At 36.4% G+C, this 27,517-nt stretch overlaps 1 protein-coding gene and 1 long non-coding RNA gene across 2 annotated transcripts in view; one reads left to right on the top strand and one right to left on the bottom strand.

Moving 5' to 3' along the window:
- Window positions 1–26,714, bottom strand: part of BACE2 (beta-secretase 2) — a 119,461-nt gene extending 92,747 nt beyond the window's left edge. The window contains exon 1 of the mRNA XM_020976257.2: window positions 26,150–26,714. Within this exon, the coding sequence (XP_020831916.1) occupies window positions 26,150–26,497 (348 nt within the window). The 5' untranslated portion in view covers window positions 26,498–26,714. The remainder of the gene's footprint in view (window positions 1–26,149) is intronic.
- A 139-nt stretch (window positions 26,715–26,853) lies between these two features.
- LOC144454454 (uncharacterized) overlaps window positions 26,854–27,517 on the top strand; it is a 127,394-nt gene continuing 126,730 nt past the window's right edge. Inside the window, exon 1 of the long non-coding RNA XR_013482843.1 lies at window positions 26,854–27,025. This is a non-coding gene — a long non-coding RNA (uncharacterized LOC144454454). The remainder of the gene's footprint in view (window positions 27,026–27,517) is intronic.

Raw genomic sequence — 27,517 nt, forward strand, 5'->3', positions numbered from 1 at the left:
TATGGAAATTGTAAGAATCTATGGGTTATCTTCTAAAAAAACAAACAAACCCAAATGAAAACTTTCAGGAACATTGTAGTCAAAATCCAGACCTTTCAGGACAAAGAAAAAACACTGCATGCAGACACAAAGAACTTAAGTACTGAGGATCACATAAGCAGATCACATTAGCAGCTATTACTATAAAAAAGCAGAGTTTGTAATACATTACAGAAGGCAAGAGATACGTTTCCAATTAAGAATAACTTAACCAGCAAAATTGAATATAATACTGAAATGGAAAAATGGATCTTGAATGAAATAGGACTCCTAAGCATTCTTAATGAAAAGACCAGGGTTGTGTAGAAACTTTGAAGTTCAAAAATAGAAGTTAAGGAAAACATAAAAGATAACATCAACTCCTTATATTCTAACGTGAGTAGAGGATACATGTCTCCTTAATAAACCCTATCATCATAGGAAATCATAGAGGGAGTCTAATTAGACAGATCTGAGAGTAGTTCTGTTACATCTTGATTATCTTATGAGGAGAATGGAAAGAGAGTGGAAGAAGAATACAAAGGGTAAAGGAAGGGAAAACAAGTTTAGGAATGATTATCTCACATAATAAGTGTGGCTAAGTTTACATTTATATAAACATGGAGGAGGCTTGTGGGGGAAGTGAAATTTACTCTTGAACACTCTCATCTCAACTACTCAAAGAAGGCCACAATATATGTGCAGACACATACATGAATATTTCACTTACCATATATTTCACTTACCATGGAAATAGGAGGGAAAGGGGAGAAGGGGGGAATTAGTGGGAAGCTTAAGGGAGGGATTAGTCCTAAGCAAAACAATTCTAACCAAAGATGTACAAAAGATATTTATAGCTCTTTTTGAGGTAGCAAAGAATGGAGGTCTGAGGCATACCCATAAATTGGCGAATGACTGAAAAAGTCATGGTATATAAATATGATGGGATAGTGTTGTCTTATATGTAATGATAAAGGATATGGTGTCAGAGAAACAAGGGACAACTATATGAACTGATACAGAATGAAGTGACCAGAACCTGGAGAATAATTTGTATGTTGATAACAGTTTGGTAAAGACAAACAGTTTTAAAACAATGAGGAACTCTTATCAACAACCACAAATACTAAGTACTAAGGATAAAACATGCTACCCATCTCCTGATAGAGCGATGAAGGACTCAAGACTACAGAATAAGACATATACTTTTTTCAATATGGCCAATGTGAAATTTGTTTTTTTCTTGACTATATATGTTTGTAATAGGGTTTTTTTTTATCCTTTGTGGAGCAAATTGGTAGAGAAGGCAGAATTTTTCTAATTCAAAAAAATCTAGAAACTTCCAGGAGCCAAGATGGCAGAGTAAGCAGTAGATAATTGTCCGTCTCCATTCTCATCCCTGAATACACATAAAACAGCACCCCAGAACAGATCCTGGAATAGCATAGCCAGCAGAAAGATGGAGTTGACCAGTCTTTTGATCCAGAAGACTTAGAGGATTGTCAAATAAGGTCCATATCACTAGCAAAGAGGGAGCGCATTCCAGGACAGGAAGCATATCAGCAAGCCAGTGGCAAGCTCCCTCTCAACAGACCAGTAGGAGATCCTGAGCCCCAGAGCATGGGTGCAGGTAGACACCAACACTTGGAACCCCACTCGACTCTTCCACCCCACATACCTTAGCCCAGGTAGGGGAACCAGCAGACTTCAGATTGGAGTACTCCAGCACAAACCAGTGGGCAGGTATCCTCCAGCAGCTGAACCTTCCCATGCTTCAGTGCAGCCCCAGAGAAATGCAGAAAAACCCCACCTGGTCTCTGCACATGCCAGACACCACCACTAGGCCACCAACTTAGCACCAGCTTGCCTCCAGCAGCCTGCACCTGAGGCCCCAGGGCACAAAGATAGTTATCAGGCTGCTGAACCCTAGCAAAATAACCTTGGGACAGTGCCCCCTGTGCTCCAGTAGGAGAGCCCAACTTTAAAAGCCACAAAATAGGCAAACAAAATGAGCAAAAAGCAAAAAAGAACACTGACTATAGAGAATTATTTTGGTGACAGGGAGGATCAAAACACAAACTCAGAAGAGGACAACATTGTCAATACACCCAAATCCAAAACCTCAAAGGGGAAATATGAACTAGAATAAGTCCAAAAAGTCTTCTTGGAAGAATTCAAGAAAGATTTTAAAAATCAAATAAGAGAGGTAGAAGAAAAATTGGGAAAAGAAAGGAGGTATGCAAGAGAGAGTCAACAGCTTAAAAAAGGAAGGACAAAAATTGAATGTAGAAAACAATTCCTTAAAAATTACAATTAGCCAAATTGAAAAAAAAATCCACTGAAGGAAACAACTCCTTAAAAAGCAGAATTGGCCAAATGGAAAAAGAAGGTATAAAAACTCACTGAAGAGAACTACTTAAAAAATAGAATTAGATAAATGGAAAAGAAGGTATAAAAGCTAACTGAAGAAAACAATTTGTTAAGAACTAGAATTGAGCAAGTGGAAGCTAATGACTCTATGAGACATCAAGAGTCAAAATTAAAAGAATGAAAAAATAGGAAAAAATGTAAAATGCCTCATTGTAAAAATAACTGACCTGGAAAATGGATCTAGGAGAGATAATCTAAGAATTATTGGTCTACCTGAAAATCCTTGATAAAAAAAAAGATCCTGGACAGCATCTTTCAAGAAATTATCAAGGAAAACTGCCCTGAGATCCTATAACAAGAGGGTAAAATAGCCATTGAAAGAATCCATTGATCGCCTCCTGAGACTCCAAAAGACAAACTCCAAGGAATATTGTAGCCATATTCCAGAATTATCAGATCAAGGAGAAAATACTGCAAGCATCCAGAAAGAAACAATTTAAATATTGTGGAACCACAGTCAGGATTATGCAGGACTTGGCTGCTTTTACACTAAAGGATCACAGGACCTGGAATATGATATTCTGGAAGGAGCTTGGATTACAACCAAGAATCAACTATCCAGCAAAACTGAGTATAATCTTTCAGGGAAAAAGATAGACATCCAATGATATAGGAAACTTTCAATCATTTCTGATTTAAAAAAACCAACTGAACAGAAAATTTGATCTTCGAATACAAGACTCAAGAGAAGCATAAAAAGGCAAACAGGAAAGAAAAAAAGTTGTTATTCAATAAGGTTAAACTGTTTACATCCCTACATGGTAAGATGATACTTGTAACTCTTGGGGACCGTATATTATGGCATTTAGAAAGGGTATACATGGACAGAGGGTGTGGGAATAAATTGAATTTGATGTGATTCTAAAATTAATCAATTAATTAATTAATTGGTGGGGAAAAAAGGATTCTACTGGGAGAAAGAGGAAAGGGAGAGGCAGAACAGAGTATATTACATCACAGGAAGAGGCACAAAGACCTATTACTGTAGAGGGAAAGAAGAGAGGGGCCAAGCATTGTTTGAACCTTACTCTCATTGCATTTGGCTCAAAGAGGGAATATCATATACATTCACTTAGTTATAGAAACCTATCACACTCTAAAGGGAAGTAGAAAGGGAAAGGGGAAAGAAAAGGGAGGAGCGGATAGAAGGCAAGGAAGAAGGGAAAGAAGAAGTAGTAGAGGAAAAGGGAAAGAAAAATGAAGGGAACTGATAGAAGGGAGGGGAGAATAAGGAAGGTGGTAAGCAAAACAATGGTGAAAGGAACATTGGGAAGGGTGAAAGGAGAGAAAAAAGTATAAAGGGGGAGAATAGAATGGAGCGAAAGAAACAGTAATCATAATTGAATGTGAATGGGACGAACTTTCCCATAAAACCAAAGTGGATAGCAGAATGGATTAAAAACCAGAATCCTAAAATATGTTGTTTACAAGAAACACATTTGAAGCAGAGATACACATAGAGTAAAAGAAAAAGGCTGGAGCAAAATATATTATGTGTCAGCCAAAGTAAAAAAAAAAAAGAGCAAGGTTAGCAATCCCAATCTCAGACAAAGTAAAAGCAAAAAAGGATCTAATTAAAAGAGAAAAGAAGGAACTTACATCTTACTAAAAGGTACTGTAGACAATGAAGCAATGTCAATATTAAACATATATACATCAAGTGGCACAGCATCCAGATTCTTAGAGGAGAAGTTAAGTGAGCTACAGGATAAAATAGCAAAACTATACTAGTGGTGGACCTCAACTTCCTCCACTAAGAACTAGATAAGTTTAACCACAATAAACAAGAAAGAAGTTAAGGAGGTGAATAGAATTTTAGAAAAGTAATATATGGTAGATCTATGGAGAAAATTGAAATGGGAATAGAAAGGAATATACCATTTTCTCAGCAGTACATGGTACCTACACAAAAACTGACCATGTAGTAGGGCATAAAAACTTCACAATCCAAAGCAGAAAGGCAAAAATATTAAATGCATCCTTTTCAGATCATGTTGCAATAAAATTTACATGTAATAAAGGGCCATGGAATAATAGAATAAAGATTAATTGGAAATTAAATAATCTAATCCTAAAGAATGAGTGATCACAGATCATAGAAATGATAATTTCACCCAAGAAAATGACACTAATGAGACAATATAACAAAACTTATGGGATGCAGCCAAAGCAGTTCTTAGGGGAAATTTTTTATCTTTAAATGCTTACGTGAATAAAATACAGAAAGAAGAGATCAATGAATTGGGCATGCAACTAAAAAAATCTATAGAAAGAACAAATTAAAAATTCCCAATTAAATACCAAATTAGAAATTCTGAAAATCAAAGGAGAGAGTAATAAAATTGAAATTAAGAAAACCATAGCATAAATAAAACTGAGAGCTGGTATTATGAAAAAAATAGATAAGTCTTTGGTTAATTTGACTAAAAAAAAGAAAATCAAATCACCAGTATCAAAAATGAAAAGGGTGAATTTACCACCAATGAAGAGGAAACTAAAACAATAATTAAGAGCTATTTTGCCCAACTGTATGTCAACAAATCTGACAATCTAAGTGAAATGGATAAATATATTTACAAAAATATAAATTGTCCAGATTAATAGAAGAGTAATTAAAATAAATAACTGCATTTCAGAAAAAGAACTTGCGCAAGCCATCAATGAATTCCATAAGAAAAAAATGTCCAGGGCCAGATAGATTTACAAATGAATTCTACCAAACATTTAAAGAACAATTGATTCCAATTCTACATAAACTATTTGGAAAAATAGGTGAAGGAGTCCTACCAAATTCCTTTTATTATACAAATATGGTTCTAATACCTAAACCAAGAAGAGCCAAAACAAAGAAAAGAAAATTATAGACCAATTTCCCTAAAGAATATAGATGCAAAAATTTTAAATAAATTTTAGCCAAGAGATTACAGCAACTTAATACACCATGACCAGATGGGATTTATACCAGGAATGTAGGGCTGGTTCAATATTAGGAAAACTATCAGCATAACTGACTATATCAATAACAAAGTTAACAGAAATCATGATTATCTCAATAGATGCAGAAAAGGCTTTTGACAAAATACAACACCCATACCTATTAAAAACACTGAAAAGCATAGAATCAATGGAGTTTTCCTTAAAATGATAAATAACATTTATCTAAAACCATCAGCAAGCATTATAGGTAATTAGGATAAACTAGAAGCATTTCCAATAAGATCATGGGTGAAACAAGGATGTCCATTATCACCATTGTTATTCAAAATTGTACTGGAAATGTTAGCTTTAACAGTAAGAGAAGAAAAAGAAATTGAAGGAATTAGAATACACAATGAGGAAACAAAGCTATCACTCTTTGCAGATGACATGATGGTATACTTAGAGAATCCTAGAGAATCAAATAAAAAACTCCTTGAAATAATTAACAACTTTAGCAAAGTTGCAGATATAAAATGAATTCACATAACTCATCAGCAAGAGATAGAGAAATTCCATTTAAAGTTACTGTAGACAATATAAAATATTTGGTAGTCTACGGGCCAAGAAAAACCCAGAAACTATATGAACACAAGTACAAAATACCTTTCACACAAATAAAGTCAGATCTAAATAACTGAAAAATATTAATTGTTCATCAGTAGGCCAAGCTAGTACAATAAAATGACAATTCCACCTTAATTAATTTACTTATTCAGTGCCATACCAATCAAACTATCAAAAATTATTTTATAGAGCGAGAAAAAACAATAACAATTCATCTGGAAGAACAAAAGGTCCAGATATCAAGGGAATTAATGAGAAGAAATGCAAGGGAAGATGGCGTAACAGATCTAACACTGTATTATAAAGCAGCAATTATTCTTTGTTTTTTTAATCTTTTTTTATTAAGTTATTTATTTTTAGTTTTCAACATTCACTTCCACAAGATTTTGAGGTCCAAATTTTCTCCATATCTCTCCCCTTCTCCCACCTCAAGACAGTGGGCATTCTGAATAGCCCTTTCCCTAATCTGCCCTCCCTTCTTTCTCCCTGTCCCCCACCTCTCTTATACCCTTCCCCTTCTATTTTCCTGTAGGGCAGGATAGATTTCTATACCTCATTGCCTGTATATCTTATTTCCTAATTGCATGTGAAAACAATTTTTAACACTTATTTTTAAAACTTTGGGTTCCAAATTTTCACCCTTCCTCCCTCCTTACTCACCCTCATTGACAAGGCAAACAACTTGATACAAGTTGTACATGGGTAGTCATGCAAAACACTTCCATAGTAGTTATGTTGTAAAAAACTAACTATATTTCCCTTTATCCTATCCTGCCCCCCATTTATTCTATTCTTTCTTTTAACCCTGCCCCTCCTCATAAGTGTTGGCTTCTGATTACCCCCTCCACCAATCTGCCTCCTTTCTATCATCCCCCCACTCTCTTATCCCCTTCCCCCCTATTTTCCTTTAGGGTTAAGATAGCTTTCCATACCCAATTGAGTGTGTATGTTATTCCCTCCTTAAGCCAAATCTGATAAGAATAAGATTTACTCATTCTCTCTCACCTTCCCCCACTTCCCCTTCCACTGTAAAAGCTTTTTTCTTGTCTGTTTTATGTGAGATAATTTACCCAATTCTACCTCTCCATTTCTACTTCTCCCAGGATAATCCTCTCTCATCCCTTAATTTTATTATCCAAATATCACTCCATCATCCTCAATTCACCCTGTGTCCTCTATCTATCAATCTATATACATATAATTTTTCCCCCCTCCAACTACCCTATTACTGACAAAGGTCTCATGAGTTACAAATATCATCTTTCCATGTAAACAGTTCAACTTCAATAAGTCCCTTTTGATTTCTCTTTCCTGTTTACCTTTTCATACTTCTCTTGAGTCTTGTATTTGAAAGTCAAATTTTCTATTCAGCTCTGGTCTTTTCATCAAGAATACTTGAAAGTTCTCTATTTTATTGAATGTCTATTTTTTCCCCCTGAAGGATTATACTCAGTTTTTCTGGGTAGGTGATTCTTGGTTGTAATCCTATCTCCTTTGACCTCTGGAACATTATGTTCCAAGCCCTGTGGTCCCTTAATATAAAAAGCTGCTAAATTTTGCATTATCCTGATTGTGTTTCCACAATATTTGAATTGTTTCTTTCTGGCTGCTTGCAATATTTCCTCCTTCACCTGGGAACTCTTGATTTTGGCTACAATATTCCTAGGAGTTTTCCTTTGGGGATCTCTTTCAGGAGGTGATCAGTGGATTCTTTCAATTTCTATTTTACCTTCTGGTTTGAGAATATCAGGGCAGTTTTCCTTGACAATTTCTTGAAAGACGATGTCTAAGCTCTTTTTTTGATCATGGCTTTCAGATAGTCCAATAATTTTTAAAATTATCTCTCCTTGATCTATTTTCCAGGTCAGTTGTTTTTCCAATGAGATATTTCACATTGTCCTCTTTTTTTTTCATTCTTTTGGTTTTGTTTTACAGTTTCTAGATTTGTCATAAAGTCACTAGCTTCCATTTGGTCCTTTCTAATTTTTAAGGAATTATTTTCCTCAGTGAGCTTTTGGACTGCCTTCTCCATTTGGCTAATTCTGCTTTTTAAGGCATTCATCTCTTCATTGGCTTTTTGTACCTCTTTTTGCCACTTGAGTTAGTTTATTTTTAAAGGTGTTATTTTCTTCAGTTATTTTTTTTAGTCTCTTTTAGCAAGCTGTTGACTTGTTTTTCATGATTTTCTTGCATTAGTTTCTCTTCCTAGTTTTTCCTCTACTTCACTTACTTGCTTTCCCAAAATCCTTTTTGAGCTCTTCCATGGCCTAGAACTGATTCATATTTTTCTTGGAGGTTTTGGATGTAGGAGCTTTGACTTTGTTGTCTTCTTCTGGTTGTATGTTTTTATCTTCTTTGTCAAAGAAAGATTCTGTGGTCTGACTTTTTTGAGCTGTTTGCTCATGTTCCCAGCCAATTACTTGAGTTTTAAACTCTTTGTTAAGGTAGGGGTCTGCTTCCAGTGTGGAGAATGTACTGTTCCAGGCTTCAGGCATTTTGTGCAACTGTTTTCAAAGATACTTCTAGGGACCTATACAGTTTCAGTTCTTCCAAGGTGGTATGATCAAAGGTGAGGTGTTTACTCCTTTCCTGACCTGTGCTCTGGTCTATGAGTGACCACAAGCACTCTTTTCTGTCTTGGGACTGTGAGGAAGATTCTCTCTCCACAGCCACAATAAGCTCCACCATCCCAGTGCTCCTCCTCATCCCAGGACTGCTCACTCAGAACTGTAAAGGAAGAGAATCCTGCCTCAGCACCAGCAAAGAAATCCCTGCAATCCCCCTCTTATCAGCCACTCGATTGCCCCTAAGTCTGTGGGCCTAGAGCTCTGGAAGCAGTTGCCACCATGGGGCTGCACCTGGACCCCAGTCCAAGTTGGTACAAGCTAGGACCAAGCTTCTCTCTCACCATGGGACAGACCTTTCCTACTGACCTTCTAAATTGTCTTTGGCATTTGTGGGTTGAGAAGTCTGGAAACCACCTCAGCTGCCCATGATTCAGTCCCCTGAGGCTTCTTCCAGGTTCCCTGGGGCCCTGTGTTTGCCAGTATGGTCCACGCTGAACTATGTTTCTCTCCTAGACCAGCGCAATAGACTTTTCCAATCAACCATCCAGGTTGTCTTGGGCTGCAAATTTGTTTCACTCTATCTTTTTGTGGGTTCTGCTGCTCTAGAATTTGTTTAGAGCCATTTTTTACAGGTATTTGGAGGCATTTGGGGGAGAGCTCAAGTAAGTCACTGATTTTACTCTGCCATCTTGGCTCCATCCCCCTAAAGCAGCAATTATTGAAACCACATGGTACTGGCTAAGAAATAGAGTGGTAGGTCAGTGAACAGTTAGGCACACAAGACACAGTAATGAATGACTATACTGTTTGACTACTGTTTGATAAACCCAAAGACTCCAGCTTCTGGGATAAGAACTCATTATTTGACAAAAACTGCTTAGGAAAACTGGGAAATAGTATGGCAGAAACTAGACATAGACCAACACCATACACCATATACCAAGAGAAAGTCAAAATGGGTAAATGATTTAGATATAAAGGGTAGTACTATAAACTAATTAGGAGAGCAAGGAATACTGTACCTGTCAGATGTATGGAAAAGGGTAGAATTTATGACCAAACAAGAGATAGAGAATATCGTGAAATGAAAAATATATTATTTTGATTACATTAAATTAAAAAGTTTTTGCACAAATGAAGCCAAATGCAACCAAGATTACAAGAAAAGCAGAAAGTTGGGAAACAATTTTTTACAGCCAGTGTCTCTGATAAAGGCCTCATTTCTAAAACATATAGAGAACTGAGTCAAATCTGTAACAATATAAGTCATTCCCCAATTGATAAATGGTAAAGGATATGAATAGGCAGATTTCAGATGAAGAAATTAAAGCTATAAAAATTATAGCCATATGAAAAAATTCTCTGAATCACTATTGATTAGAGAAATGCTAATTAAAACAAGTCTGATGTATCACCTCACACATATCAGATTGGCTAACATGACAGAACATGAAAATGATAAATGTTGGAGAAGATGTGGGAAAATTGGAACACTAATGCATTGTTGGTGGAGTTGTGAACTAATCCAACCATTCTGGAAAACAATTTGGAACTATGCCAATGGGCTATAAAACTGCATAACCCTTGATCTAGCAATGCCACTACTAGGTCTGTATCCCAAAGAGAACATAAAAAAGGGAAAAAGACCCACATGTACAAAAATGTTTATAGCAGCTCTTTTACTGGTGGGTAAGAATTCAAAATTGAGGGATGCTTATCAATTAGGGAATGGCTGAACAAGTTGTGGTATATGAATGAGATGGAATACTATTGTTCCATAATAAATGGTGAGCAGGCAGCCTTCAGAAAAATCTGGAAAGGCTTGCATGAACTGATGCTGAGTGAAGTAAGCAGAATCAGGAGAATACTGTACACAGTAATAGCAACATTGTATGATGATCAACTTTATTAGAGTTAGCTCTTCTGAGCAATGCAATGCTCTGAGACTATTCCAAAAGTCTCATGATGGAAAATGTTATTCACATCCAGAGAAAGAATAATAGGGTCTGAATATAGATACTTTCTCTTTCTTTCATTTTTGTTTTTTTTCTTTCTCATGATTTTCCCTTTTGTTCTGATTATTCTTTCATATGAGTAAGGTGGAAATATGTTTAATATGATCATATATGTATATTCTATATTATATTGCATGCTGCCTTGGGGAGGGCAGAGAAGAAGGAGGGGGAAAATTTAGAACTCAAAATCTTATAAAATTTAGTGTTGAAAACTAAAAATAAATAAATTTATTAATTTAAAAAATAAAATCATAAAAAAATTTAAAAATCTAGTTTAAAAGAAAGACATGTAACTGAAGCCTAACAACAGTGTCAAATATTGAAAATGGAGAATACATGTAGATTGTTAAAAAAAATTCTTAAAGGTATAGTGTTTGGAATCAATAAATATTTATGGCATGTCTACTATATGTCAGTCACTGTGCTAAGCACTAAGGATACAAAAAAGAGACAAAAGACAGTCCCTGCTTTCTAGAAGTTTATAATCTAATGGGGGAGACAACATGCAAATAAATATCTACAAAGCAAGCTATATACAAGATAAATAGGAAATAATTAACAGAGGGTAGAAATTGAAATTAAGACAGGTTAGGAAAGGCTTCCTATAGAAGATAGGATATTAGTTAGAAGTTAAAGGAAACTAGGAAAGTTAGTAGGTGGAGTTAAGGAGGGAGAACATTCCAGGCATGGGAAAACAGTCAGAAAAAATGCTCAGAGCTGAGAGTTAGTGTCTTGTTCATGGAGTAGCCAGGAGGCCAGAGTCACTGTATCATAGAGTATATGGTAGAGAATAAAACATAAAGTATAATAAAACATGAAAGGTAGGAGTAGGGGCTAGGTTATGAAGGACTCTGAAAAACATATTATATTTAATCCTGAAGGCAATAGGGAGCCACTGGAGTTTACTGAGTTGAAGTAGGGGGAGGACATGGTCAAACCTGCACTTCAGGAAAATCTCTTTGGTGGCTGAATGGAGGATGAATTGGAGTGGGGAGAGACTTGAGGCTGGCAAATCTATTAATAGTTTTTGCTATACTCCAGGCATGAGATGATGCGAAGCATTCTTTGGTATTGTGGGCCTTGTGGATCAATGCCTGCATATTTTACACCTCTATTCTAGATCATTCTACTTAGTGTAGCCAAGGATTAATGGTCCAAGGACTCTCTCATGAAAGATCTCCACTAGTTCCATATAAGGGGACACCAGAGGTTTCTTTTGTTGTAATTGTGGCTTGGATAGACATAAGAGTGATATATGCAATGGAAGAAAATGAAGTTTTGATAGATAAGAAGTTGAATTCCAGAAAGCTAACTTTGGAAATTGAAATGGGACCAGCCATAGGTGTTGTCCTGGACTCTGACCTCATCATCAACTAAGTCAACAATAGTTCAAGTAGGAACACTGTCATCAAGATACTATCAGAAAAAAAAAACCCAACCATGTTACAACTTTAGACTAGGCATAAATATGTAAGGTGTGCTTGAGGGGAATTGTTACTTGGTTCAGAGGAGAATGATACCCATCGAACCAGCATCAAAAATTGTGCCATTACATGAAGTCTTAGTCTGTTTTCAAGAAGTGAAACAAGATTGCCAACTTTTAACAAAAAAAATTTGTTCAGAAAATAGCAGAGAAGGCTAATAGTCTGTTAGATTAGATCCTAAACTGAGAGCTCAATCAAAAAGAAAATTACAAAGTTACATGTATGAAAATGGTAGTGTAACCAGGAATTACTTGATACAACAGAAGCAATTACTACATTCAATCCTCACTTCAAGCGTACCAAAGTTAGTCAAATAAAAAAAATGTTGCTGTGAACAAAACAAAACAAAAAACTATGCCTAAAAACCAACGATTCCAGTTCAAATGATGATGATTTGATTGCATGTTTGATCACCTGATAGCCAGAGAAGGATAAAAGTTCAAATGATGTTACACTAGTCGTAGAGAGAGAACTGAGTACATTAATCAGGGAATTTGATGAATGAATTATCTATCTATGAACTCAGAGTTGCCTTGCATTATCATCATCATAAACACCTAGAAATTTAGAAACTCAGAATGTGCATAAAAAATATCAAGGCAGTAGTTAGATTTGTACATGGTGCAATGGAAAGGTGATTAATTACTTATAAAGTCAAACACAATTCTATAATGCTTGAATATGCAATATACATTTGTATTTAACTACATTTTGCCTTGTGTTTTATACAACTTATGGATGGGGTTAATATGTGTGTGTGACTATCAAATGTTGAGAGATATATTACATAATGCTCTTTACATATTTTGTAATGTGCATTATTGCATGTGCAGAGAGAATTTTATATTTGATAGTCTATGTGCTATAAAATGATGCATATATTGATGTATATATTGATTCTGTGGATGAGAAAACTTTGAATTGATCTCATGAAAATATGTTAATTATGTAAAAAACTCATTTGTATTTTGGTTATATTTTGCTTGCATACCCATCCTTTTGTGAATTTTTTAATTTGCAAAGGACTCAAAAGTTCTCTGGAGAGAGAATGTAAGGTACTTCCCATTTTGCATGTGAAAAGATTGGTTACAAAAAGGGGTAAAAAAGAACTGCTTATGAAAAATTGTGAAATTGAAGTTTGAAGAAACAGTTTTCAGATAAAAGGACAAACAAAAGGGTTGAATAGAGACTATAAGCATTTATTTGAAGTCATGAAATTTATTGAGGCTATGGGGAATTGTGTTCCCTCAGCTCAACTACATGCAAATGTTTCTTGAGTATGAGAGTGTAAAACTTACCAAGTGGTAAACCAAACTTCTGTTTGAAGACTACAGAAGATTAAATAAGGATACTTGGTTTCAAACTGACAGAAAGATGGATTTTGTTTTACCTTATAAGGAAAAGATAAGTCACTAGCCAGATTCTGGCTTGAGCCACTAGAAGCAGTGAAGAGGCTGAAGAAATTGGTTGGTGTCTTTCATTCTCGAATAGGACCAAAATGACACCACTATGTTTGGGTCAAGGTACACTGTGCCCAATCGTGGCTGATCAGACAAATATGAGCTTGGAAGGCTCTACCACAGGTTGGGCACAAATAGTCCATATGAACATTGGAGTGGAGATGTCTCTAAATTTTTAACTTAGCCAGGAATAGGCTGAAGATATAATATAGAAAGAAGCAATTAGAAGGACAGCAGGACTAGCAGTTGACCATAAGCCTTTAGTTGCTGGGTTGGGGATTCCTGAGTACCTGGGGAAAAAAAACCCAAGTTCATTTGGAAGAGAGCTGAATTCTGCTTGTTGCATTTCAGTGCCAACTTCATCTTGAAAAAAGGGAAGCTTTTCTTTTTAATTTATGGAATAAAACAAGCATTTCCATCTCATACTACAATTAAAAAAAAGATGAATGCATATGAAACTGTAAATCTATTATGTACAGCTTGCTATTCCTTTCAAATATATAACAAAATTATCATGTAAATTTGCTAAGAAATAGAAAAGTAGACCAAAGGAATAGAGTAGACATACAATTTAGAGCAGCAAATAAACATGATAACCTTGTGTCTGACAAATATCAAATTAAAATTTAGGGATAAGGATTCATTATTTGTTAAAAATTGTTGGGTAAACTGGAAAGCAGTATGGCAGAAATTGGGCATAGACCAATATCTTACACTGTTTACCAAGATGAGGTCAAAATGGATACATGACCTAGATATAAAGAGAGATTTTTTTTTTCAAGGCAATCAGGGTTAAATGACTTCCCAAAAGTTACACAGCTAGAAAGTGTCAAGTGTCTGAGGCCAGATTTGAATTCAGGTCCTCATGATTCCCAAGCCGGGGCTCTTTCCACTGCACCACCTCGCTGCCTCTAAAGAGAGATTTTACAAGAAAATTAGAATAACATGGAACACATAACTTATCTGACTTATGGATAGATGAACAATTTATGAATAAACAAGAGATAGAGAGCAAAGTTAGGTGTAAAATGGGTCATTCTGATTACATTAAATTAAAAAGGTTTTGTACAAATAAAACGAATGAAGCTTTTCTTAGTTGGATATCTTGCCAAGCTGTTTTGAGGCTAGTTGCTTCTCTGTGATTTGTGATTTGATACTGCTCGTGATCAGCCATCATTATAAAATTTTAGGAAAAAACATACATTTTAAACTAGAGTTGTCTTTGGCAGTCACAGCTCTCCATGTGACAATTTTTTTTTCCACTGACTAAAGCACTTTCAGAGATATTTTGGTCTCCTTGTTGTAGCAATTAATTTATATTGGTTTAATTTCTGGATGAAATTATGATAATTGGCATCAATGTCATTTCTGTTACACATTTCCGATTTTAAAATTTTCAATAGCATGTTTAGATTATTCAGAGTTAAATCTTCTTGATTGTATATCATATCTTTTCCTCATTACTCCTGTTTCTTCTTTTATCATAAATAAATATTGCTGGAGGCAATAAAATTGTGAAGGCACTAAAAGACTCATTCACAAGGCATCTATTTAATGGAGTGGAAGATACCAAAGAAATGTAAAATATCATGGACCTCAGTGATTCTAAAAAACAAAACAAAACAAAAACAAAAAAACCCCTGTGATTAAGATATCATCAACAACTAATGATTTGTGCCTGGTTCCTAGATATTTATGAGGATCATTGATATACAAATTGAGGGTTCTACAATGAGGATGTTAGTAGGGAAAAAGCAGACATTCATAAATGATATTTAAAAATGGACTACAACTTTCATAATTTCACAATTAACTGAAAGATGAAGAAAATATAAAAACATGTTGTATTTACTGTTTGTTAATTACGCAGAAGAATTTAACTCAATAGAATGAAATGCTGCCTTATTGGTTCTTTTACAGGGGTCTCCTATCCATTTGTCAAGATTATTCAAGATTCTTTGGAAGGTAAAACAGAACTAGCCCTCAAATTCTAAATACCAAGTAAGTCCAACTACATTATATCAAAGTGTAAATGAGAAATATTTAATACAAATAAAAATAAAATGAAACAGATAACATTACATTGTCAAACTATCTATATATGGCCCACAGGGATCCTTATGTATAGATTAATGGCCTCATTTTTATTTGAATTTCACACCATTGTTTTAGGTTTTTCTGGCTGCAGATAACATTGTGTTGATTGTATTTCAGAGCCTGCTGAGAGACGTAATCATTCAAAGGCATTTGAAATGTCCCATCCAAACAGGAAAAACCAAATGGATAAACAATGCCTATTTCCTGGAATTTTGGGATAGACAATACAGATGGGTAATGAGTTGATCCAGAATTGAAAAGGAGGAAAAAAGGAATCTGGATTGTTAATATTCAGGTACATTTGGTCCAGTGACAGGTCATCACTTACAAGTATTTTTAAAATGTGTATTCTAAATCCAAACTCCAACACATAATGATTTAGAATCATTAGAGCTTAGACCTAGAAGGGTACTTAGAGGCCATCTAGTTGACCCCTCTACCCCACCCCATCTCCCAAATGAGGAAATAAAGGCCCAGGGAAATTAAGTAAGGGCAGTAGTAAATAATTGGGCTAGAATTTGAACCCAGAACGTCTGCCTTTAAAATCCTATTTGTTTCCACTGAAGTATCAGCTGGAATGTGAAAGGCACAGCATACTGAATGTTATTTTGATGACCACTGTTTTGATGTTGCCACCTTTGACAATTTTAGATCAGACATTTAAGAAAATGGTCTGCCTCAATGTAACTCACAAGACTGTTGCAAATGGCAATCAGAGAGAACTTTTGGATAAAATCATATACTTATTTTAAAAAAGGTCTTCCAGATAAATTATTCTTGGGAAAGACAAAATATCGCCTGATCACTATTGCTACTGTCTCTATCACTGTTCATTCAGTTATTTTGATAAAAACTCTCCCAGGATAGAATTATTTATGTTTCTGTTTTGCTTCTATTTCAGGGGAATACAGCTGTTTTACCAGTTTTGTTTGTTTTTTGGCATAGTGACTAAACCCTGTACTTTGATTCAGGAAAATCTAGGTTGGAATCTTGCCTCACACACTTAATAGTTGGTGAACTTGTGCAAGTCACAAACTCTCTGGTCCTCTAAATTTTCTCATTTATAAAATGAGGAGGTTGGAATATATAGACTTTCCAGATGTCGATCTATAAACTCTGTGGGAGAAAAGAAAATTTAACACCCTGTAAGAAATTAGTATAATAGATCCATGTTTTGCCTGATTTTACCTGTGAATCTTTACCATAAGTTAAAGATGTCAAACATTCTGTATAGAAACTGTATCAAAATGTCTAGGACAACATAGATCAAATCAATTTCCAAACAAGCTCCACATGGCTTTGCCACATTATCACTTTCAAAGCAAATGATTCTTATACTGATAACTTCTAAGAGTCAATGATCTTTCATATATCCTTGAATTATATTGAATTTAGGATGAATATTGTTAACTACAGTTTGGAAATACGGTTGTTTTATGAAAGAATGTGTTTCATGAAAGAATGTGTTTCATGAAAGAATATTGCACAAAGAATATTGCACAAAGATGTGGTGGCATTATCCCCATTCTGACCTGGTTGATGAGAGATCTTTTACATTAAGAGAAATGTGGATGAGCTATGTGAATAACAAAGAAACTAGGAATTCAGGAAAAGTGGACAGAAAGGCAGATTCCCTTTTAAAAATAACTACCCGACCCTCAGATACTTACTTTAATGTTACCTTTAATTAGTCCTGCAATCTCATCAAATTGGGTATTCCCTCCAATGGCACAAATTACACTCCATTTATGCTTTCTTATCCTGCTTGTCTCTTCTATGCTATTCTTTAAATTCTGCATAGAGCTGAACCCATGAGAGGACTTCCTCTACTTCTCATAATATTACATAAGTACCATCTGGTATCTCATGCTTTCACTATGTATCTAGTCATACACTTTTCTGATCATGTCTTTGATGACGTCTTTTTTGTGGGGCTTCTTTCATGCATGCAGTCTTCTCAGTGATCTCTCATAGCCTTTTAAAACTTTATACAGCTCTTCGTTGCACTATGAGTGACCAACTATTTTGGTCTTTAGAGATTGTGATCTTCCACTATTTGTTAAATGTAAGCTTGCTGAAAGTAGTGGTTACTTTATTCTTTTTATCTCTACACCCAGTGTTAAGTTAAATGCCAACTACATTATACTTAATAAAGACTTACTGATTGATCTCTGGGAAAATGGTGTTAAAATATAGGTTCTATTTCAGAGAGATGTTTGTGGTCAATAAAAAGACTGCATAATTTCTCAAATGCAAACCAGTCCATTTCTCTCCTTATATTTAATTGTGAGGTCAGTCTAAATACATCTGAGGTATCTAATCAAGATATATGTCCTACTGGACCATCACAGTAGACTGCCCACCTAACTACTTATCATGTTTTTTTCCTTTTGTAGAGTATTAGGGGGATCAGTTTGTAAAGTGCTTTATTTTTTAAATAATATTTTATTTTTTCCCCAATTACATATCAAGAAAAATTTTAGCATTCATTTTTACAAGATTTAGAGTTCCAAATTTTTCTCCCTTCCTCCCCTCCACATTCTGAAAATGTTAGGCAGTTTGATATAGTTTCTACATGTGCTATCACGTAAAACATATTTCCATATTTGTCACAGTTGTGGAAGACAAAACAGATCAAAAGAAAAAAAACACAAGAAAGAATAAAGTAAGTGAAGAAATATGCTTCAATCTGCATTCAGAGCTCATCAGTTCTTTATCTGGATATGGACAGAATTTTCCTTAGTGAGTCCTTTGTGTTTGTCTTGGATCATCGTGTTGCTGAGAAGAGCTGAGTCATTCATAGTTGATCATCACACAATGTTGTTGATACTGTGTATAATGTTTTCCTGGTTCTGCTTGTTTCACTTTGCATCAGTTCAAACAAGTCATTCCAGGTGTTTTTCTGAAATATGCTTATCATTTCTTATTACATAAGGTATTCCATTACATTCATGTACTACAGCTTGTTCAGACATTCCACAACTGATGGACATCCCCTCAGTTTCCAATATTTTGCCACCACAAATAGGGCTGCTATAAATATTTTTGCACATGTAGGTCTTTTCCCCTTTTTCTCTGTTTTCTTTGGGATTACAGACCTAGTAATGGTATTTCTAGATCAAAGGGTATGCACAGTTTGGTTGCCCTTTGGGCATAGCTCCAAATTGCTCTCCAGAATGTTTGGATTAGTTTACAACTCCACCAACAGTGCATTAGTGTCCCAATTTTTACTACATCCTTTCTAACATTTATCATTTTTCTTTTTTGTCATATTAGCCAACCTGATTGGTGTGAGGTATACCTCAGAGTTGTTTTAATTTGCATTTCTCTAATCAAAAGTGATTTGGAGCACTTCTTCATATGCTTACAGATAGCTTTGATTTCTTCATCTGAAAACTTCCTGTTCATATCCTTTGACCAGTTATCCATTGGGGAATGGCTTTTATTCTCATAAATTTGACTCAGTTCTCTATGTAATTGAGAAACGAGGCCTTTATCAGAGATACTTGCTTTCCCAGCTTTCTGCTTTCCTTTTAATCTTGGTTGCATTAGTTTTGTTTGCATAAATTTTTTTTAACTTAATATCTATTCTATTTTTTTTTGAAATGCTATCTCTATTTTGTTCATTAATTCTTCCCCTTCCCATAGATCTGACAGGTAGAATTTTCTTTGTTCTTCTAATTTGATTGCTTCATTGTCTATGGTACTTTTTAGCAAGATGTAGTTACCTTCTTTATCTCTTTTAATTATGTCTATTTTAAATTTTGTTTTGTCTGAGATCAAGATTGCTACCCCTGCTTGTTTGGTTTTTTTTTACTCCACCTGAAGAGTAATGGATTCTGCTCCAGCCACTTACCTTTACTCTGTGTGTGTCTCTCTGCTTCAAGTGTGTTTCTTGTAAACAACATATTGTAGGATTGTTTTTTGATCCATTTTCTTATCCACTTCCATTTTATGGGAGAGTTCTTCCCATTCACATTACAGTTATGATTACTACGTGTATATTTCCCTCCATCCTATTTTTCCTCCTGTCTGTCCTCTCTCACCTTTCACTCTCCCTCCTCACCAGTGTTTTGCTTCTGTCTACCATGTCCCTGATCTGCCTCCCTTCTGTCAGTCCCCACCCCCCCTCCTTTACTTCTCCTCCCCTTCTACTTCCCTACAGGGTAAAATAGATTTCTATATACAACTGATTGTATATATGATTCCCACTTTGAGCCAATATTGATAAAAGTAAGGCTCAAGCAACGCTTGTTGCCCACACTCCTACCTTTCCGTCCGCTGTAATAGGTCTTTCATGCCTCTTCATGTGAAATTATTTACTCCATTCTACCTCTCCCTTCCTTCTGCACCCATTGCACTCCTCTTTCTTATCCCTTAATTTTTTTATGTCATTCTCTCAAATTCACCTTATACCCATACCCTCTCTGTATATTCCTTCTAGCTGTACTATTAGTGATACAATTTTTAAGATTTATAAGTATCATTTTCTCATGTAGGGATGTAAATAGATAATAGTTTAGGTCTGCTGAATCCATTATGTTTTCTTTTCCCTTTTTACCTGTTTCTGCTTCTCTTGAATCTTGACATTGAAGGTCAAATTTTAGGTTTAGTTCTGGTCTTCTTATGAAACCTTGAAATCCTTCTGTTTCATTGAATGACCATTTTTTCTCTTGATGTGTTATGCTTAATTTTGCAGGGTAAGTGATTCTTGGTTGCAGTCCTAGCTCCTTTGCCTTCTGGAATATGGCTTTCAGGTAGTCCAGTGATTCTGATATTGTCTCTCCTGGATCTATTTTCTAGGTCAGTTTTTTTTTTCAGATGAAGTATTTTAAATTTTCTTCTATCTCTTCATTCTTTGGAATTTGTTTGATTGATTCTTGATGTCATTAAAGAAAGTCATTAAATCATAAAATCATCAAATTCCACTTGCCCAATTCTCACTTTTAACGTATTGTTTTCCTCAATTATTCTTTGTACTTTCTTTTCCATTTGGCTAATTGTACTTTTTAAAGAGATATTTTCTTCAGTGGATTTTTGTATCTCCTTTTCCATTTGACCAATTCCACTTTTTAAGCAGTTTTCCAAGTTGTCGACTCTTTTCATAATTTTCTTCTACCACTCTTTTTTCTTTTCTCATTTTTCTTCTACCTTTCTTATATGATTTTTAAGCTCCTTTTTGAGCTCTTCCATGAGTTCTTTCTGGGTTTGAGACTACTTCCCATTTTTCTTTGGAGTTTTGCCCATGGTTGTTTTGACATTGTTGCCCTCTTCTGAATTTGTGTCTTGGTTTTCTCTGTCACCATAATAGCTTTCTATCTTTAGGCTCTTTTTTCTTTTTTGCTTATCTTTCTTTTCTTTTAAATTTGAGCTCTGCTCCCAGGGTGAAAGGAACACTGCCTCAGGCTTCTTGTGCTAGTGACTGCAGGCCTTGGTTGTTTACCTGGTGCTGCACTGATGTTGCCCTGAGGCCCATGGTGGACCTTAGTGTCTGGTGCTGCATTTAGTTGGTAGAGTTGCTGCGGTCTGGTGCTGCTGTAGGAGTCTGGCAGCTCATCTGGTGCTGAGCTGGGATCCTAGTGGTGGTTTCTGGCATGTGTTGAGGCCTGGTGGGGTGTTTCTGCATTTCCCCATGGCTATACTGAAGCACATGGTAGTCTCGCCTCTAGGAATGTCTATTGCCCAGAGCTGTGCTGAGTACATGGAGGTCTGGCCCCTGGAGGATGCCTGTTTGCCTGGAACTATACTGAAGCACTTGGTAGCTTGTGGAGCTGAAGTCTGCTGGTTCCCCTGGCTATGCTGAGACACATGGGGAGTCCTGGTGATGGTGTTTGCATGCTCCACCGCACTGGGTCACCCCACTGTTTGCTGAAGTGGGGCTTGCTGCTGGCTTGCTGGGATGCTTTGTGCTCCCCTTTCAGCCAAGTGAGATGTACCTTTCTTGCCAATCTTTCAAGTCTCTTGGGCTAAAAGATAGTTTCACCCTGTCTTTTTGCTGATTTTGCTATTCCAGGATTTGTTTTGGGACTCTATTTTATGGTAGTTTGGAGGTGAGTATGGGACAGTTACAGCAATTTACTGCTTATTCCGCAATCTTGGCTCCTGGAGGTCCTTCATAGAATATTAGAGTGAATTTTTATTTTTTAGTGGTTGTGAATCTCTTTTAGCACGCTGCAATGTTTCAGGGATTAATATAGCCTACACAAGTTCATTCAAAAACAAAGACATCTAGAAGACTTCCCTAGGGAACTACTCTTCTATTTTGACTCTTTGTTGGACATCATCCATAACAGAGACAAACCAAAAGTAAGCATTTTATTATGTTCTGCCTCATCTGATAAAAAATAACTGGAGTATCTCTCATACATTTCTGCTTTAATGCCTCATGACATGGAGATGACCCTGGATTCTGAAATGCTATGCTAGGAAATCAGTATTAGGCTACCCACAGAAGTTATGAATTAAAGAAAAATACAAAATATTCCTTAGTCTTATGTGGCCTCCTTCCACTTCTCCAGGGGCAGAGGGTACTAAGAATCACAGTTCTCTGACCACCATCACTTTAACTTACCTCAGATTTTTATAACAAATTCTTTTCACCATCAGTCTTGGGTATACTTATGTACAAGAGATACAAATGGCAAGAAAAGGAAAAAAGATAGGCAAAACAGCTAGATAAGACAAAGTATATATAGAAAAGGTTTGTGGTGGAGACCACACAATTTGAGGGTATTGGGGGAATCAATTAATTTGTAAGGTAGCTAAATGAGATGAAGGTATCAGAGATATAGGAAAAAATCTCAGACCCTTAGCGCAAAAAAGCAGTTGGGGGGGGGACTCATGAGAATGTTAATAATTACTGATTCCCATCTATATCAAGATTTTTCCTAAGAATATTTTACATATTCATCAAGATCCTCCTTGTTGATGGTATTAATGTGGAAGTCTTTCACAAGTAATGATGCATAGCAAGTCACATCTTTACCATCACACAACTAAAAACAATGACACCACTATGCTTACTGTTTGATTATAAAAAACAGTTTTTAATTCAGGAGGAAAAAAAATGACATGTTAAAGTCTCCCTTTGATTTTATCAGTATGAATGGCATCAAAGAAAATGCATTAACATCTGCTTTGCAACTGCATCCCAAGTACTATGGAACCTTTCCATTTGACTTGCAGATGAAACCTTCTGTATGGTTGTCTTTCCCATTACAATGTGAGCTCCTTGACAGCAGGGGTGGTCCTAAACATCTCCTGTACTTAGCACAGCTGTTTCCACATAGTAGGTACTTAATAAATGTATAATGGGGGTCTGGCATATGTGTAGACACCAACAGTTTGCTAAGATGGTATCATCCACATGAAACTCACTAAAGAACTGCTTCTAGGAGAATTAAGACTGGAGCATGGGTAGACACTTTGGATTGGCCTATCATTGTTGGGATGAGCCATTTTCAATTGTTACATAGACAGAACTGTTGTCATCTTTAAAGGGGCCTGAGCCAATATCAGCTGGGGCTGTTGTGGCATTTGTAATTAGAAGGAAGTGAATCCTTCACATACACCATGCAATAAGAGGGAGAGGACCTTGGGGCTGCCTCTTCCACTCTTCCCAAGACATGTGAATGTGAGAAAAAGAGCTAGACATTTGGCCTTTTCCCTTGTTATTGTTCATTCTAAGTCCATGAAATGGAATCTCAAATTCACTAGGAACTCAAGCCATAAGAATTTAGGAGTCCAGGAATACAAGGTAGACAACTAGTAAGAGGCTGAAGAGCAAGGATAAAGGGACTCCAGCTCAGAAGAAGCCTGCATTGTGCTAGCTTTGGACATGAACTTGGTTGGACTAATGTTATGTGGGAGTTGAGCTAAGATGTGAGTCAAATCCCTTCCCCCACCATTTGCCTATCTAAGAGACTGAGGGGGTTTATGCCCCAGAAGTACTGGGGGAAATGTCTCTATGTTTGCTCTTATCATATCTTTGAAGTAAACATAACCTTGTAAAAGCTAATCTGACATTAAATGGAATGGTGGTACTAGTCATTGGCCCCCTTTAAATGAGGAACAAAGCTGGTGAGGGATTGAGTCAATGGCAGAGAAATTGATAATTCTTCAGGCTATCTGAGAATCCTGATGGGTAGAAGATTTATGATACCCAATATGATACCCAAATAGCAAATACCGTAATAAGTAGTGTGGCTTACTAAGTTATGTTCATTGTTTTTTCAAGGAATCTTGAATAATTTTGATTCACATATGAGAGTTACTCTGTTGGAATGTATGATGAAAAATCATTTGTAAAATGATTTATATTGACCACACTGGGTCTCATAAATCCCAGCCTGAGGGTATACAAGATCTCCTAGGAACTGAGGAAACATGATAACATGGAAGCACCTTGTGAGGGTATGTAGTATGTGAACCCACCATTGCTAGGAGGATGCTGCTACCCTGGATGGACTATAAACCTTACTTTGCTTGCTTATTTGCTTATGGAGCGATCAGTTTGGAGATAACTCGCTGTTCTATTACTAGTATTATTCTATTATTACTTCACAATCACTTCTGAGACCCTGTGAATTTATCCACTCTCCATTTTCTCTTGTTCTCCCTGTTTTATTACTGCCCAACAAACTGGTGTAGCTTTTCTTTTGGAATCTCTCACTCTTTTAAGTGTTGTTTAGTCATTTGTACTTTGAAGATGGTTTTGGTCTTCAGATAAAGATTAGCCAGTTTTATTGTATTCTGAGTGAGCGTTATAGAGGGTCTGGATAGGAAGAATCACAGTGATTAAATAAGGCCATACAGAATGGGCATAGGGGATAGTCCCTGTCCAATGCTAGTGAAAAAAAAATGTTTCTTCACTCATCTGGAGATTCTGAGCTTTTTGATTTGTGGAGGCAAAGAAATGGAAATTGCAGGGATGCCCATCAATTGGGAATGGCTGAACAAACTGTGGTATATGACTGTGATAAAATACTACTGTGCTATAAGAAATGATGAACTCAATGATCTTAGAAAAACATAGAAAGACTTGTATGAAATAATGAAGAGTGAAATGGGCAGAACCAAGAGAACCATTGTACATAGTAACAGCAATATTGTTTTAAGAACGACTTTGAGTGAATAAGTTATTTTTTCTATTATAAATACCCAAATTATCTATAAAGGACATATGAAGAAAGATGCTATTTGCATCAAGAGAAAGAAGTGACAAATAAAAGTATGTATAGAATAATAATATACCTGTTTGTGTCTAATAATGATCATCTCTAGGGTGGGGGTAGGGGAAGGGAAGTTAAAAAAAGAAATTTACTTAATAACTCTGCTGTATATTTCAAAGGAATAGCAAGTTGTACACAGTAGACTTGCAGTTTCATGTGCAATTATCTTTTTTTAAAAATTATACTATGTTATGGAAATGTTTGTTTTGTTCATAAATTAAAAATAAAAATAAATTTTAAAAAAGAACAATTTGGAACTATGCCCAAAGGGCTATAAAACTGTATACTTTTTGACTCAGCAACACCATTACTAGGTTTGTATCCCAAAGAAATTAAAGAAAAAGGAACAGGATCTCTGTGTATAAAAACATTTATAGTAGCTCTTTTTGGGGTGGCAAAGAATTGGAAATTGAGGGGAAGCCCATCAATTGGGAATGGCTGAACAAGTTGTGGTGTATTATTATGATGGAATACTATTGTGTGATAAGAAATGATGATGAAGATAGTTTCAGAAATCCTGGGAAGACTCACAGGAACTGTTGCAAAGAGAACTGAGCAGAACCAGGAGATCACTGCACACAGTAACAGTAATATGGCAATGATGATCAACTGTGAAAGACAAAGCTACTTTTATCCAAAGGACCCATGATGAAAAATGCTATCTACCTCCAGAGAGAGAACTGAAGAACTTTGAGTGCAGATTGAAGCATACTTTTTTTAACTTTCTTTACTTTTTTGTGTGTGTGTGTGTATGTTTTCCTTTGCAACATGGCTAATATGGAAATATGTTCCGTATGACCTCACGTAACAATTGAAATAAAATTGCTTGCTTTTTCTTCAAGGAGGGAGAAAAGGAAGGAGGTAGGGAGAAAATCTAGTACCATTTTCCTTAATGTTAAATGTTTTTACATGTAATTGGGAAATATTTTACTCCCATTTGGGGAGTGAGAGAGTGGGGAGATGGATGTCGGGAAGGAGGGGAACACAGCAAACTTTACAAAATACTTCACATACTCCCCTAAGCTAAAAATTGTACGGCAACGGCACTTCGGTTTCAGATCCCTGCAATTCAGCTCCTAAATGTTCCTCTCCAGTCCAACAAAACTTTTTGATTCACAGCTGAAAACAACTAAATGTAGGAAAACCCCTGAGCAACGGGAAGACAGGTACTTTCAAACCCAAATGATCAATTATGCAGAATGGCCTAAATACATTACTTCCAAAAATGCCTGGGAACTAAATGGAAATGTATTGAGCAGGGGTAGGGGCAAGTGATGAGAATACTGAAAGTAAATGTCCACTCACCTTCTGTGGCGGGGTCCCAATAAGCATCTCCAGGTAGTAGCCCCTTCCAGAGTCCCCTTGCAAATTGTCTACCATGGACAAGAAGTTGACTAATCCCCTCGTTGGGTCCAGCGCTAGAGCCAGCCCCTCTGCAGCCACATCCCGCAGGCGTCCCCGGGACTCATTCCCAAGCGGTGCAGCTAGCGTTGCAGTTAATGGGGGTAGGCGAGGAGAAGCCCCATTTAGCTTGATTGGGGAGACTTTCAGAGGTAAGGTGAAGGTATTTGGAGTCTGAGCCAGTGCCTGAGTGGTCCAGCGGAATAATAGCTGCAACAGAAGCAGTAGTTGCGTCTCCGCTAGAGTGCACATTGGTAGCAGCTACTTTGGGTACTTTGCTGGAAACAAAAAGCAGGAGGGAGGCAGCCACAGCTAGGCTCGCGGGACTGTGGTACGGAAGGAGGAGCCAGCATGGGAAGACTTCCTCGACTCCCTCCAAGCGGAATCTCACCCCCTGGCTTCACCTGGGCACCGAGAAGTAGAGGCAAAGCTTTTTTTTTTTTTTCTTTCTTCTCAACTCCCACAGTAGACCGGCGGTAATTCTGTCTCCAGTACTCAACATTCTTTCCCCACCCACTTTTGTTTGTCTTTCTCCTCCTCCCCTAAAAACAATAAGTCCAGGAATTTCCCAAGACTGGAACTAAGACTGAACTAAGACTCAGGCCTGAAGGGTATAAGAAAACGTTCCAGAATTCTTAAAAGGACAAAGACCTAAAATTATTCCAATTATTAGATAAACCTGTGACCTGCTTCCCCCATGTGGTTTGCGGAAAACGGCCAGTCTTTACACCACAACTCATGGAAGCCTTCTCAGTATAAGAAGACTAGCACATACCCGAGGTAAGGCAGGAACATCTGCTGCGTCACTCTCAGCATGGTAGGTCAACAATCTTTTTGCACTCTAGGATGTTGAGAGTTTCCGGCTTGCTGGCTTAAGCTGACTCCAAGTTTTTGTCATTTAAAGAAAACATTACTCTGATCGTCAGGATGATATATTTAGAGGTATGGAATCTGTGTAAATGGAGGTAGAATGAAGAGATTGGTGTAACAAAACAAAAACTTTGGATGTAGCTAACCTGGCCAGTGCCTGCTTTTGGTGCTTATGTTTCCTCCATCCCCCAATTATACAACTTTAATCATTTCTGGACTTGTCTCTCACTGCTGAAAAAAGAACCTTTCCCTTACTTTTCACAAAACCAGTTGTTGGCTGCCATCCAATGTGTAAATATAAGTATTTTAAATTATACATATGTAAAATGGGCCATACAGCAGTACCTCCAGCTCTCCTTAGCTAGAGGAATTTGTAAGACCTTTGAAACAAGAACCCCACAC

The sequence above is a fragment of the Phascolarctos cinereus genome, unplaced genomic scaffold (genome assembly GCF_003287225.1).
Source record: "Phascolarctos cinereus isolate Bilbo 61053 unplaced genomic scaffold, phaCin_HiC Scaffold_726;HRSCAF=1367, whole genome shotgun sequence".
In the NCBI taxonomy this organism is placed as follows: Eukaryota; Metazoa; Chordata; class Mammalia; order Diprotodontia; family Phascolarctidae; genus Phascolarctos; species Phascolarctos cinereus.